A 15,819-nucleotide genomic window follows, 5' to 3' on the forward strand; every position below is an offset into this window, starting at 1 on the left:
GAGCTCTGATGCACAGAGATGGAGCTACTAGAAAAACAGGAATGTTTTTATTGGACTAGATGCCTTTGGGTTTTTGTACGTACATGAACCAAGGAAAATACCTTTTTTTCCCCAGTGCTGATTTATTTAGACAGGAAAGCCAAAGGGTACCGGAGACTGCGTGGATGGAGGGGCAACATGGCTTGAATGAAAGGGGATTTCTTTCCACACATTGTCTTTGTGCTGGGGTGACATCTGCCAGCAGCTGTGATCAAAAAACGTTTACAGCGGTTGAATTGTACAGACCTGTATGGAGAAAGCCACTAAAAAGAAGCGAGAGAGAGAAAGTGACACTGCACCAGCTCTGCTCGTCTGTATGGGTGGAGTTAGGCTCATAAGCTCCTCCCCCCTTACTCATATTTCTCTCTCTCTCTAGCTCGGCCTGTCTGTGTTTCACCCTCCCTCTTCTCCTATCACTGCTCTCTGTCCTATGATAGCTGGGCAGGGAAAAGGTTGAAAGGCGTCCAGTTTAGACTCAGAGCCTAAGGCAGACAGAACAAGCCAGAGCTGACTTTCTCGACTGAGTTACAGGCAACAGCAGTAGACTCTCACACAGACACTCTGTCTCTCTCTCTACTGGAGCTTTGCTCACCACAACTCACATTAACCAGGTACGGTTTTAGTCTCTTACTGTAACATCTTATTATTTGGCTTTCATCTGATTTTTCTTCTATCTGTGTGTGTGTGTGTTTTTTTTTTTAATTTTTTTGAAAACTTGATTCAGTTAGATAGCTTTGGATATGCTGTACCATTTTTTTTTTTATGCTGGTTCTCAGAGTTTGAAAGGGGGTGTGACTGAAGTGCCTTGCTAGTGACAGAGCTAAAAGTAAAGTTGTTCTTCACTAAACGTTGCTGCACCTCTTTTAGAAAGTGAAAGAAAACTGTGCGTTAATACTGAGTGATCTCTGCACCGTTTCAATCGCATGCAAATAAACGCTTACCTTTTTTTTTTGGTTAAACTGGTGCTCGGTTTTGTCTCACCACACGTTAAATGCATGATCTTGGAACACCTTAGGTCCTTCCTTCTCATTAGTTACAGACCAAACATTCTCTCAAAAAACCCTCTGAAAGACAGTTTTTATTACTCTATTCAGACATTCTGAATTTCCACGACTGTTTCTAATCCTCTGGTGTACAACATAACAAAGCATGATCATATTTTAAAAGAATGAATGATTTTGATGTCCATGTTGTTTGGTGGCAACCTTAAGCAAGAGGTTAATATTGGGTGGCTAAATGGCATCGTAAACGAGTTGTTAGGGCTGTTAGGGCCTTGCGTGTTTTCTGTGTGGCAGCGGAAAACGTGTCCTTTTCCTGGGTACACCTTATGTGGTGTTCTTGGCTTACTGAACAGGGAGGTGTGTCTTCTTCACAGCGCGGTTGATGTAACTAAAGTTTGTAGAGACACACCTTAAACCTGCCTCTGCGACTGGGTGGGGGTTGCTTGGGTGTGGCAGACTGAGTTAGGGAGAGATGGAGGGGAGGGAAGGAGTGACGTAAGGAGGGCTGAAAAGAGGGAGATGATGGAGGAGAGGGATGGGAAATTCCCCCCGTATATTAATATCCTCAACATTTATCATTTTCCTCAGTCACTGAGAGCAAAGCTGATGGGATTTTATTCTGAAACGAACTCTTGAAGATGCACAGGCTCACACCGTTAAACCTACACCGATCCTTAACCGATGCCCCATCTGTCTTTTATACTGGTCCTCCGCACAGGTCCAGTACTGTTCAGTTTAAGCTCTCCCCTGGGAAAAGATGGAGACACCGGGTCAGAAGCGCAGCAGTCGTGGTGGGGCGTCGGGTCCCTCGCCTGCCCGAATCACCCGCCTGCAGGAGAAGGAAGACCTGAGCAACCTCAACGACCGTCTGGCCGTCTACATCGACAAGGTCCGTTCCCTGGAGCTGGAGAACGCCGGGCTGCGCATGCGCATCACCGAGTCCGAGACGGAGATCAGCCGCGAGCTGAGCGGGATGAAGGCCGCCTACGAATCCGAGCTGGCCGACGCCCGCAAGACGCTCGACTCGGTCGCCAAGGAACGCGCCCGACTTCAGCTGGAGCTCGGCAAGGTGCGTGAGGACTACAAGGAGCTTAAAGCCAGGTATGGAGTGCATGTCTGTGGAAACAGCCACTAACACTTACACCTAATCTAGAGCTCTGTGTGTGTGTGTGTGTGTGTGTGTGTGTGTGTTTTTCACAAATTCAGATTTCAATCAGATACTCCAGGTTAGCTTCTCTGTAGAAAGCAAGCAAGGCTATGCAGGGAAATTTGCTGTCCAATGAGACCCTAAGACTAATAATAAAAAACATTGTTCTTGAACTGAGAATACTAAGGCTTTCTACAGTCATGTGTTTAGTGGACCATAGGCTTCAGGATAAGTCTGATAGAGTTACCAGCTTCACTCATACATTAAATGTTTAGAGTGTTTTAATATCACCCAGTCAAAAGACATTGCAATCAGTAGTCTGTCTAGATTAGATTGAAGCTGTTGACTCTTACAACCTGGAACCCATGTGTTCGTTGACTTAAAGGCAGTCAAGAGCCTTATATACATTTCTCATACCATTCACATTCTCTTTCATCTCTTCTCTTGACACTAAGTCCTTCACGTGTTGATGCTCATTAATCCAATGGTAGTCAAAATGCTACAAAGAGTAACAAATTATCCTGAAAACTTTTGAAAATGCTATCCTTTCTCTTATCTGGACTAAGTTATGAATGAATGTGTGTGTGTTTGTGTAAGGAGGGTCTGGTTTAAACAACGAGAAAGAACGTTTAAGCCAACACATCATTCCTTTCGGACAATTCATTTGTCGGAAAGACATCTTACGAAATCTGAACATTCGAAGCTACATGAGCTTGAGTTAAGAGGATTACACAGTTCAAGGACTGCACTAGGTTTTGACAGAGACATGGAAAATACAGGGAAAAAACATATTCACATCCACCTATGTAAACTATTTGTATTTCAGTTAAAGGCCACTCCTGTGCACTGATGTCTTTCCCTTTCTTTTCACGTGGCCCTTGTCAGTGAAAAGGTTGACTGTAGCACCGGGCGCTCCCGGATGCCTCACACATGTGAGAAAGGATGGCATGACAGAGAGAGGGGGAGAGAGACAGGGAAAGAGATGTAAAGAAAAAGAGAGAGAAAGAGAGAAAGAGAGACTAACACACTACAGGCCTTGTCCTCATCTCAACTTTATCACAGTGGTGGGAAAGAGTGTAATTAACAACACATCTACCCAACTTCCGTCTTACCACGCTGGGGGAAAAAAAAAAAAAAAAAAAATCATGTTCCGTGGTGTTTCCTCCCCGGAGCTAACATTAGTGACTTACTGTTGAAATGAGAATTGAGTTTTGTAGGTCTTGTCTCCTGCACATTCCTTTAAAGAGAGGTATGCTGTGTAATAGGGGTTACAAGCAAAAAGGAAAAAAAAAAAAATGCAGTTTATGGCCTCAGGGTACGACAGAGTAGAGAGAACAGGTGGAACCATAGCAGCACGCCTTACCGTGTGTGCTTACATCGTCTTAGGTTGTCATTAGAACAATGGCATGCTAACTATTTTACAAACACCCCGGTTCCTCCTCAAAATGGGCTTAACTATGCCTGCCAAGACCTGACAATACCCACGCAACATTTTTTTTTTGTATTTTGTAACACAGAGACGGTAAGTGACTAATGAAATGGATGTATATTTTTATTCAGGAGAGTTTTGCAAACAGCTTAATTTCACAGGTCTTGTTTGCCTTAGACACAGAATATCTTGGCTCAACTCTACGCCCGGTTAAAATGCCTTCAGAACACACAACAATAACAAACCCGTTTTGACTCATCCGTATGACGTACCGTATGTGCGAAGAAAAATGTAACGCTTATCAGTATTCTTAACTGTGTTACAGAGGCTACGTTTCAACAGGAATCAGACGGAAAGGAGACCTAAAGTATTAACAAATGTCTTTTTTACGTGTGCTCATTCAAAACCCCAGCGTGTCATACTTATACATTTGGACTACAATTACCGTCAGATTAAGACAGGCTTGTGTTAGTACTCATCAGTAGCCTTAACCAAGTCTTTTGACTTGCATCCTGTTTGATAACAGCTGGTTTATTGCTTTTGCCACTGCTGTAGTTTACTGCAAAAGTGTGTAGGTGTGTTCTGTTTAGGTGTACGTGTGTGTCCTGCCCTATGTTTAGGGTTGTCACAAGCATTTTTGGAACTATACCAACAATAGCATGGGCTTATTTTGGAATGCATGACATGCAGAGAAAACCTGTATAGTCATTTGCTGTGAATCTGTACGAGAAAGTCTGTATGTAGTTATAAATTTAGTTATATAAACAAAGTGCATTAAGGCTCATTCTACAGTCAAAGAAATATTGGCTTTGGAAACATGGCTTTGACGGTGCTTTGCTGCTAGTCTGCTTCACAGAGGGAAAGCAGCAGTTACAGTCTTGCTCAGGAAATGTGGATCACTCAATTACTGTCTCAGTGATCTGAGAGAAACACACACACACACACTCACACACACTCGCTCCCCGTCTCTCTCTGGCGTAGCAGGCAGCGTGTTTGGTCATGTTTGGTTGCTATGGTGACCCTGCCTCCTTGCCAGGGGTGGGTGTGCGGCCGCTGTCTATGCAGTGAGTCATAGACTTTTCATGGCCCTATGGGAAACGGCACTGCCCGGAGAACAGACAGCTTCCCACCGCTTTGATCTCTCTGTTTAAGAAGTCAGTCGTGTTCTCAGTTTAGCAACTTCTGGGACGTCTGTTTTTTTTTAAATTCCTGCCCCCAGGGTTATCATATCTGATTTAGTGAGACTGGTAACAATCATATAGGACCACACTGCTGTTGATTAATGATCTGAACGCTGTCCCAGTAGCCATGCCCTCTGTAGTGACTCATTTATTCAGGATTCAAGGATAATCCGGCAGAAGCTGTAATCGGACTGCCGTACATATCCCTCTAGCGATAGTAAAATGTGTGAGGCAGGATTGCTGAATCAGTGTCCTGTACCAAATAACCTTATCTATCCTGTGATAAGGAAAACTCTTTTCATAGGAAGAGCGAGTTAAAACGAGCTTATTCTCTTATTCACTGGGTACAAGGTTCAAGGTTTTTTTTTTTTGGTCAATCAGAGATCTATTCACTGTACTGACACACTGCACATGAGTTACTGTTACTTTTGACCTGCTTCCGTGCTGTAGTGTAGCTTTTTTTTTTTGTAAAATATAATAGAATTTTCCAATTTGGGGGATATTCAAGAGGCTTTTTGCGTCGCATTTATTAATCATATGCAACAGTCACTTTTGAATGGTTCTCCTTTAGCATGGCTGCAGTAACAGACTCCTCCTCTTGTCCAGTAGTGCTCCAACATGTGAACAGGGGTGTGTGTGTGTGTGTGTGTGTGTGTGTGTGTATTCATTCAAGATTGCCTCTGTGCTGTGTGCAGCTGGAATGCTGTTATTTAGTTGGGTCCAGTCATTACACAGCACTGAACTGCACCTGTTCCAGCAGCATGCACACAAACTCTAACTGGTCCTGAACACTGTCCCCCTGTGTTTGGGGAACTGTAGAGAAACAGGCAAATGGTGTCCGCCCCCCCCCCCCCCCCCCCCCCCCCCCCCCCTCCCCTTCCGAGGTTTATACGGAGTCTCCACAGGCCGGTCTTCTGTCTGTCTGTCTGTCTGAACATTTGACCGCGTACAGTTTGGTTGTGGTCAGCGTCTGTGTCTGGAGGTGGAACAGTACAGTGACGGCTGCTGCTGTAACCTGATACGGCCAGGGGGGATTTTTGGTTCTGGCTGAGTCACTACAGTTTCCCTTACTCCGATATCGGCACAGTAAGAATCTGTAAACGGATGGTGAAATAGTACCTCAGCCTTTTCTTCTTTTTTTTTTTTTTTTTTTTTTTTTTGGACTCAAACGGTTACATATTAGACCATGTCATGTTCACAGTTCATAGGCAATGAATAATTTATACATTCGAAATGTCTGGAGGAAAGGAAAAAAAAAATTTAAATATTGCTTCTGTAGGCTCATTGTTAAGAATGCTTTCTTACGCAGAAGCAGGCAAACAAACAAAAAAAAAAGTTGCGGTGTGTTGTGATCTGACAATATTTACACAGGAGTGTGTGAAAAAATGACGTGACACAATAGCAATAGGGCAGTTGGACGTGTAAATGTTAACAGCCTTTGGAGTGACACCTCTTGTTTGGACACAAATGTCTGATTGACATAAACCCTGCCACACCTCTTGGCACATAGGTGGTGTTGGCATGTCGAAACTGAACACAATGGCTAAGCTTTAATCTGCACATTTCCAGCTGTCTTTGCCATCGGGAGTGTGTGCTCTCTCAGTGTAGAACCTGTTTAATTCTGTGTTTTACCAGAAACCTGCCCCCTAGAAAATGCCCAAATCCTCTCATTCACACCACTCATATCTTCCAGTGTGCTGTGTGTACATAATGGACACATTGCAGCCCAGTGCCTTTGGATTGTCTTGGTGGATTGGATCTCTCTCTCTCTCTCTCTCTCTCTGTCTTATTTTTTGGGCTCAGAGTAAGTAGGGAAGCAATTGTGAGTTACTGCCTGGAAGTTCCTCTTCGCAGTTGGTATTTTTTTGGGCATCGAACTGGAAATGAAGCCTCACCCCTCTGGCTCTTGGGTTATCAGGGAACACAGTTGGAAGTGCACTTATCAAAAGGCAAGCGTATGTTTCCTCAGCGTGAAAGGGTTTGTTCTGACAGCTTCCTCCCTGTACTATTCCCATCCTCTGTCACATTAATATGAAAAAAAAAAAGTCCTGTTGTTTCGACCATATTTCAAAATTAACATTCTTGATTTAGCAACGACTCGCGGGATAATTAGCCGATTTTGGTTAGATGACGTTCTCAAACCCCCCCCCCCAAAAAAATGAAAATACAGCGTGAGCATTTCACCGCTTCCAGGAATGCAGTTTCGATATCCATGTTTTTTTGTATATTTCTTTTTGGATTCCCTGCCCTAAAAAGGACAAGAACGAGCCCCTAGCTGCGTCCTCATAGCGACAGATCTCAATTGGCTTTACCACATCTGTACGCATAACATACTTCAAATAATGGGTGTCATTATGAAGTAAGCAAGGAGAGGAATTTGAATAGAGGGTGGAGACCCCTCCTATTTTTCTATTGTGTGACATGTTCTTATCTGGATGTCTCTCCCAAGCCTGAGCTGACGTCTCCCCTCGGGTCAGAAATGTACGATATCCCTGTGACCTCTTCTGAGACTGATGGATAGATCAGCACTGGTGCCAGGTTACTCTGTAAACTGACCTGGTGCTTATTACATGAAGTGAAGAGCTAGCTGACAGAGATCACCACACTCACCATGGGGAGACGCATAACACCCCAATGGGACTACCTTGTCTTTTCGATATCGAAGCTTTTGTGCTAACTGAGAAATCTTGCTTGATGAAATGCTCTCTGTATCACTGTCTGCTTGGGTTTGCATGTGTGTGTTCCCATTAACATGCTCTAAGGCCCTTTGTAAATTTGTAAGCGTTTTTAACAGGGACAGTTACAAGTCATGCCGCAAGAAAGTTTTAAGTCAAATTTCAGGTAAAACATTTTTTTTTTTTTTTTGGCTGATTTTCATTCAAATAGCCTTGCTTTGAATTAAGTAATGCATTTCTGAATTGATCAAAATCAGAAAAGGGATGTTGCTCAGCCCATTATTATCACAAAGATTATATTTATGAAATATATGAATTGAAGGAATATGAATTGAGGAGACAATTATATTTATAAGATGGAGCAAAGGGAGCTGTGTTTTTCAGCACTAATGAAAAACATGCCCTAGGCAAGGTTTTTGAAATAGTATGCCGTGAATGGAACCAAAGTAAGCCATAGATTATTACTTTCTTTCAATTCTTTTTGTTGTATGCCCAGGGTTTACCTATTGGTAGTGTTGGCATTCTGTGTCCAACTGATGGCTACATCAATTCACCCACAAGAGTAAAAGTTAGAGAAATGGGAACCAGATGTTTTTTTTTTTTTTTAAAAAAAGCTTGTAAATGTTTTGGATGGAGACAGAAGCCCTGTTGTTGGTATGGGTGGAAAAAAGGGTTAGATAATGAGAGAGAGTGAGAAAGAGAGAGAGAGCGAGCGAGAGAGAGTGAGCGAGAAAGAAAGAAAGAGAGAGAGAGAGAGAGAGAGAGAGAGAGAGAGAGATGGGTTTAAGCCATGCACAGGCAAGAGTCTTGCTCCATTGCTATGTGTTTGTGGAGTCTGGATTCAGAGTTTCCATGGCATTTAGGTTTTCCAAACCAAACCAAGCCAAGGAAAAATGAGTCACTCGCCCAAATGTAAATCATAAAAAGATGCTGAGTGAACACACACTTGCGTGCGCACACACACGCACTCACACACTCAGACGGAGGTTCCTATTGAGTGGTAGGGAGGGTAGGAGGAGCCACAGACTCACTCGTTTGATCAGTTATGTAACGACTCTTCTACAGTTCTCCATAACTGTTGGAGCCCAACATTTGCATGGAGTTAGTTTTTTTGCAACATGACAAGGTCTTTTGAATGTTGCACTGTAAATATCTCTTCACATTCAGCTGAGAATGGATAGTAGAAGACATATGTTTCATTCGTCCATCGGCTAGCTTTACTGTAAAGCAATGCATTACACTGCATATTAGGAGAATCCACATCCAAGTCCGGCAAATGTGTCCTAAAGACTTTTCATCTGAACCTAATCAAGCACACATGATTCCTTAATTCAGGGGGTATAAGGGAGATCTAATGAACTGAACCAATGATTTTAAGGTTGGGATTTACTAAAAAAATCAAAGCATGCAGGTAGCTAGATCTCCTTATTAAGCATTGCCCCGCCCCACCATAGCTCATTCACTTAAGTATTGACTGTTGCCAATGACGTCAATTTTTGATAACTCCTATCGTGAACAAATGGTACACTTGACATGCTTGACAGCGGAGGTTTTAATGGGACCTGCTCATGTTATGGCGATCTGTTTGTCTGTCTGTCTTTACGCACATGGCACGACCATGTGTCCTGTTGCGTGAGAGCAACCATGCACTTCTCCATCCTTGAAAAACTCAGTTTGGTGCTGCTCCAAAACTTGCTAATACAGTATCCACACACACACACACACACACACACACACACACACACACACACACGCACATCCCTGCAAACTTAGAACAGCTGGATAGGGAAAAACAGTACATAAGATGAGAAGCCAAACCATAGAGGAATCTGGTTCTGTTTACTCCTTGAAAAAGCTTGTCAGGACTGTTTATGGTTACTGCGCTCAGAGTGTATTATAATCTGATATAGTACGGCCCGCGTATTACTGGGGCTTACTGGAATTGGCTTTGTGGGTGGTGTGATCTCTATGGATACGGAGGTGGAGAGAGGCCATTTGATGTCTTTCTTTCTGATGGCTCGGGTCCTTGATGCCACGTTTTGTGGAAGTCCAGTACAAATGCTACGAGTTAGAAATGACTCCATTGTAACTGTGAATTGCGAGGTCCCCATTGTGCATTTTGAAATGGCTGCTTCTGTTCAGACTAGACCAGCAATGGTGTGAAGGTTGGGACGTAAAAGGCTGTTCGTTTAGGAGTTGTTGTTTTTTTTTTTTTTTTAAGCCCTGACTTAAAGCTACAGTGGAGACAAAAGACACTCCTATTAGATCCAGAAAAAGAGCTCTTTATCCAGTCTAGACAAACACATCAGATGAATCAGCCAATGCTCTCTCACCCACAGGCACTCATTGGAAATCCTTGAGGCGATTATCTTGTGACGATGAATCAAAACAGTTAGAGGAGTCTGTCCTCACTCAGTATACTCTATCCCGTGTTGAAAACCTTGGTTGTAGGACCACACCCAAAACAGACGTTTGCTTCATGAGTAAAAACTTGCAAGATTGTTTTTGGATTACTATGGCATTTCGCTCACATTTTCACAGCTGCTTTGCTTGGTTTTTTGGTATTCAACTGCCCTGTTTTCAAGAGGCAGTTGAAAAGGAATGTTCCCCATTTGTCTACCAGACTTGCTAAGTTCTTCCCTCAGTCTCATTTTCTGATGATGGACGCTGTAGGAAAACTATAGGTTTAGTCTAATATTTGAGATTAGCGACTAATGTATGGGATACCAATAGCTCAGGTTATACTCCTGAATACAAAATTTGGGTAACACTTTACTTGGATAGTCCGCCCACAAAGGGTTTACAGGGTATTTGTAACAGTTCAACATGTTGAATAAGCTGCAGCTTAGTTGAGATTCAACCATTCGTATATACATTAGTTGAACATGAGAATGTTGAACAAGATTAACGATGTGCTTCACTAACTGTTTCTTGAATATGTGTATATACATTAGTCTATTGAACATGTGTATAGCATTGGTTGACCCTAACCCTCTAACCCTAAAACTAACCCCAACCGTCGTTGAAGTTCGACTAAATTGTTCTGAAAATGTGTGGGTATGTTCTTAAATCACCACACATGCTCTGTAAACCCTCTGTGGGCGGACTATCCAAGTAAAGCGTAACCCAAAATTGCTGTGCAGAACAGAACTCGCTGGATTTGTTGAAATTGCAGTCGCTTAAAAGGAAACCCCTGCCCTTCTTTTCAAACACACTTCCATTTTCACTTTTTGCCCCCCCTTATATTCATCTATGAGTCATAGCTAGGGAACAAACAAAGGCCCTTTATTATTTCTTCTGATGTGATGGCCCACAGTAAGGGCCATAAATGCTTTTACAGTGAGTGATTCACATTAGCCAAAGAGACAGCGCAGTGTTTAAACACAGCCAGCCAGAGGCCGTATCAGAAATGTGACCCTGCTAATCATTAAGCCTCTTCTACATCTCAGATACTTTCCAACTGAACTTACACAGGTTTTTAGAAAAATGCAGTTCTTTACAATGTACCCCTTGACTGTGATAAGCAAAATTGGATGCATTAAAAGTAATGGGTAGAAATGAAATGCAGGATTTTCTCAGCCATACAGGAAAAATCACACATCAGAGAAATGAAATGAAATTGCTGACTAAGTCCAGTGAATCCGCAGACAGTTTCTCTTCTAGTCACGGGAAAGTGAAAAATCATTTAATAGCAGATGGTTTCTGTTTCGATTGGAAAGGTTTATGTTGAAACTGATTTGCAAATTCAAGGGAATTTTGTAACAAGTTTGATTTGGTCTGGGGCAACTGTAATCTAAAGTCCCTATTCCCAGACCAGACTCTAAATTAAGACCCTGTTGTTAAGGTCTATTACAAACTGCCCCCCCCCCCTCCCCAATTCCACCTCACTGCCTCCAAACTGCACAAATGACTATTATCCCTAACTCAACATATTCCTCTGTGTTCAGTGGGGAAACTTCACGTCAGTGCGCGCATGCGTATGACTCAGAGGTGGTCTGTGAGTGAAAAAAGGAGAGGTTTAAGTATAGTCCATTGGAATGGGGGAAACCCCCTTTTTAACTGAGATGCTGGTGTTGTGAGAGTGACTCACATGGGTGCTCCACCCAAATGTTTTGATTAATATGAGCCAGATAGAAGTAGCAGGCAAACCAACAATTTGTCAAACGCTGCCATGTTCCACTCTCAGGCAGAAAAACCAGAAGGCCTTTGGGGAAGGCGTGGCAGGGCCCTGTGACTTCCATGGAACTCACAAAGTGCTGCTCTGGGTCTCAGCACTCAAGTGTTTCAGTAGTACATTGCAGCATTGTCCCTCCATGCTGGCTGAGAGACCATCATATTTTCAGTTGTGCGTGCGTGCGTGTGTGTGTGTGTGTGTGTGTGTGTGTGTGTGTGTATGTGTCTAATTGTGTGTGTGTGTGTTCCAGTCAGGTGATCATAGCAGTTTTTTTTTTTGTGAAGCAAGAAGGAAATTTGTATTTGTGTATTTCTGAGAGAAAGAGAGTGTATTTTTACAGAAAGCATAAAACATAAAACATTCAACTTGTCTGTTCTGAAGCACATCTTCACTTCACTTCATTTTATGTCTGAGGTTGAGTCAGTACCTGCAGAATGGATACAGAGAGCTGTAGAGGTGTGTCTGTGAGTGAAAGAGTGTGTGTGTGTGTGTGTGTGTGTGTGTGTGTGTGTTATCACATCGGTCCCTTATGGCATTAGCGGATTGAGGTGGCACTGCATCCTTGCACTGGCATCTGATGAACTGTGTGTAAATGGAAAAGTGAGTCATACCGTCCAGAATCTGTTGGTTTTTTTTTTTTTTTTTTTTATTCACACTGTCTTAAATATGAGGTTCTGGATAAAATCGCGCAGTGTAATGGCTAGTTATTAGGTTTTATTTTAGCTTTAAGCTTTGCAAGGATCTTGTTTCTGAGCTCATAACAGAGCAGGGAAAGGAAAAGGATTTGGCAAAAAGACACGTTTGCACTTTGAGATCCATCTGAAAGGCAGAGGAAAGGGAAGCCTGCTCTAAGTCTCAATCTCCTGGAGAAGGAAAAAAAAAAAAGCTTGCGACCATCAAATTTTCCATCTTCAGTAGTAAGACAAAGTCTTGTCGACATGGCAACCATATAGCAAACACTCTGGGTACGTTTTTTTTTTTTTTTTTTTTTTTTTGGGAATCCGTTTTTCGTCACAGAGGCGGACAAAGATAGCCGAGTGAGTCACCGGCGGTCTGGCGGACGGACTGATACATTCCTCTCACCCTTTTTCTTCCATCTCTTCCCTTTCTCTGGGCCCTAATGTTGTTTCCACTCTGCTCCCGCTTGGCTTGCCAATGCCCCAGTCTTTTCTCCTCACTTCCCAGAATTCAGTTTTATTGCACATAACTCTGTATTAGTGGAGGCTTGCTAAGACCAGTTCTGTGGTGAAAGTGTACTGTTGCAAGCCATCTGGTGTTGAAACAGTATTTGTGAATTTTGTGTGTAGAAGAATCAAGAGGCGGGACTGACAGTCTACCGTTGTCACTTTTCATTTTTTTGTTTTTTCTGAATTAGGTGTAGTCAATGATTTCAGAACCAGAACAACAAAGGTGTAATCCTGTTTGTTGCTAGCGTGTGAAGAGCGCTATATTTGCCTTACATCAGATGGGGTGTTTTGGACTTCCTAAACATGTCTCTCTCATTCTCTCATCCTGTTTAGCTTAACCCCACTCTGTACATCTCAAATTTGCCCTGAAGGCTATAAGTAGTTTTTGACCTCAGACACTCTCTCCACTTCATTCTAAAATCTGTTCTATTAGTCATCCATTGACTCAGAACCCTGTTCTATACACACAGTCCACTAAAATGCATTCACTGTTTAATAAACAATGACCCGTTTACATTGTTCAGTAGTGAACAGTCCAGGTTCAGAGGTTTGTGATATAAACTCTTACCTCAGCATGGAGGGTTTGTCTAGCCCATGGGAAATATAGCACAAAAAATGAAATGCTCTTGTTTTCCCATAGTTGTCCTTAATTTTAGAAAGCCACCCCTTTGCACGTGGGAATACTGCATCCTATTGTCTGCTTGGATGTTCCTCCGTTTAATTTGACTTCCTGGAGAAGGATCCTGGAGATGGCTGGCAACAAACAGACAAATGTTGTGTTATAGCATGAGGTGAAAATAGAATAAAAAAAAAAAAGTACATGGTGGTATATGATATTTCCCTTTCCTCTCAAGTGAGACAAAGCCAAAGAATTCTTTTAATGATAGTAACCCCCCCCCCGCCCAGACACGCACGCACATGCACACAGACACAGACGCACACACACGCACACAGACACGGGCACGGACACGCACACAGACACACACACAAACACACACACACACACACCACCACACACACCCACGCTACCGCCTCTCACCCTGCCACACAAACAATGGGCATTCATTTGCGTCTGGCATGGAAAATCAAGTTGTACTAAAACCTAACGAACATTTAAAGTAAACCATTCTCTGCCTAAGGGTGTGCTATGCTGCGTCCACTTATTCTCACCATTCTCCCAGCAGCAGTAAACATTTATCTATAATGACCCTGCGCCGCTTGTATTCTAATCCAAACGCTCGATATACATTAACAAACGCAGTTTTATTTTCCATAGTAACATCCCCTGAAATTGTGTTATTGTTGCTGTTTCATGTTTGGTGTGAAACGCTGTGACTGTCAAGAATGCAGACAGCAGTTTGAAATTTTTTTTTTATCTCAGGATTAAAACTCTGGTGGTTAAAATGAGCGAACGGTTAATGTCTCTGTGTTTCACCTCAGGGCTCAAAGATATGCACCACTTATGTTCCTGTTAGCATATGACCGTGTTGTGAAGTATGGGGGCTTAAACAGTGACGCTGACGTTACTGTAATAGTACCGAGGAAGTGTAGTCTAGGAGGTGGCCGGAAAGGAATGCCTTAGAAACCCCTTCACACATTCTTACACACACACCACATTCCTGACATGCCTCCCCTGTTAACCGCGCGCGTTCTGTCAATAAGCTAGCCTTATCGCTACAAGCTGTCAGGCTGATATACGCTCACAGGTAGTCAGGTCACTGAGTGCTGGAAGTGAAGGCAGATCATACACAAGAGCCCCTGGACTCCGGTGTGATTATTAAATGTCCATTAATAAATTCTTGCATTCTTAATGAATGCTTGCTCTTCTTCTAACTACAGTTTTAACATCTAGTGTTGGAACAGGGCGGTGTCATTGTGTGTGTGTGTGTGTGTGTGTGTGTGTGTGTGTGTGTGTGTGTGTGTGTAGCGTTTTTGTATTCAGGGAAAGGAATGGATAGGGTTAACGATTTTAAGGGGCGACCGATGCGCCATAAATCACTCGTTCAATTGTCCCAAACTAGGATCTGGTGCTTTGAAATGCGAGCTGGAACAGAACAGGACCTCCGGGTTGTCAGAGTCCAGAGCCACTGAGGCATCTGTGTGTGGGAACTGAGCTTTCTTGTGTGTTGTTTTGTTCTCTAGTGCCTCTCTTTTGTGTGTGTGTGTGTGTGTGTGTGTATATTTGCATGGGTCCCTTTTTTTCCTGTACATTTTAGCATTTGCGGTTAATTGCAGAGGACTGGTTTTCTGTTAAGGCTGAGGGGACTAGGGTTAGCATACTGACAGGCCTCTCATTGGCTGATGGCCGTTGTTACTGTCAGTGCGCGTGAGGCCTATGGAAAGCACGTTTTGTAAGCTTGGATCCCTTCCCTGCTTTGCCATAGTATAATCCTACCACTCGTATTAAATTCCCAATTTCATGTCGTGTTTTACTGATTTGTTTACCAAACTGCTTTGCCTGGTCCCAGGTTTCATTAAAGTTTAGTGTGATTTTTTTTTTTTTTTTTTTAAACGCCCAGCTATACAATCAAACGCAGATGTTTTAGGTTTCCAGTCGAAAGTTTTAGGTGGTACAATGTGTTTAAGAGGGGAGCAGAGTAGGCTTGGTTTTTGTAGCTAAAGAAGAGCCTGAATTATGACACATGCAAAACAAGTTTAAGTCCACTAGATGTTTGCCACTTTTAGGGTTTGGGTCCAGTTGAACTGTAGCTGTGTTGACACATTAACAGATTGTTTGCCAGTTATGAGTCAGACTGTCTGTATGATGTACTGCTCAGCTTACTGAATGTTTACGCGTGAATAGTTTTGGTTTCCATGGTGACCACACCAGACCGATGCGTTTAGCTAGGATAATATGTTAATGCTAATTAGAGGCCGTATGTCCACGTCTTTACAGAAACACCAAAAAAGAGGCGGATTTGGAGAGCGCGCTCGCTCGGCTGAAGGACCTTGAGGCTCTGCTGAACTCGAAGGATGCGTCGCTCTC

The 15,819-nt window shown here is 42.9% G+C and overlaps 1 protein-coding gene across 1 annotated transcript in view; it reads left to right on the top strand.

The window, feature by feature from the left end:
• Positions 1 to 568: 568 nt before the first annotated feature.
• Positions 569 to 15,819, top strand: part of lmna (lamin A) — a 21,257-nt gene continuing 6,006 nt past the window's right edge. The window contains exons 1-3 of the mRNA XM_030781461.1: positions 569 to 650; positions 1,759 to 2,141; positions 15,730 to 15,819. The exon at positions 15,730 to 15,819 is cut by the window's right edge and continues 67 nt beyond it. Coding sequence (XP_030637321.1) covers positions 1,798 to 2,141; positions 15,730 to 15,819 — 434 coding nt within the window. The 5' untranslated portion in view covers positions 569 to 650; positions 1,759 to 1,797. The remainder of the gene's footprint in view (positions 651 to 1,758; positions 2,142 to 15,729) is intronic.

This window comes from Chanos chanos, chromosome 8 (genome assembly GCF_902362185.1).
Source record: "Chanos chanos chromosome 8, fChaCha1.1, whole genome shotgun sequence".
Taxonomy (NCBI): Eukaryota; Metazoa; Chordata; class Actinopteri; order Gonorynchiformes; family Chanidae; genus Chanos; species Chanos chanos.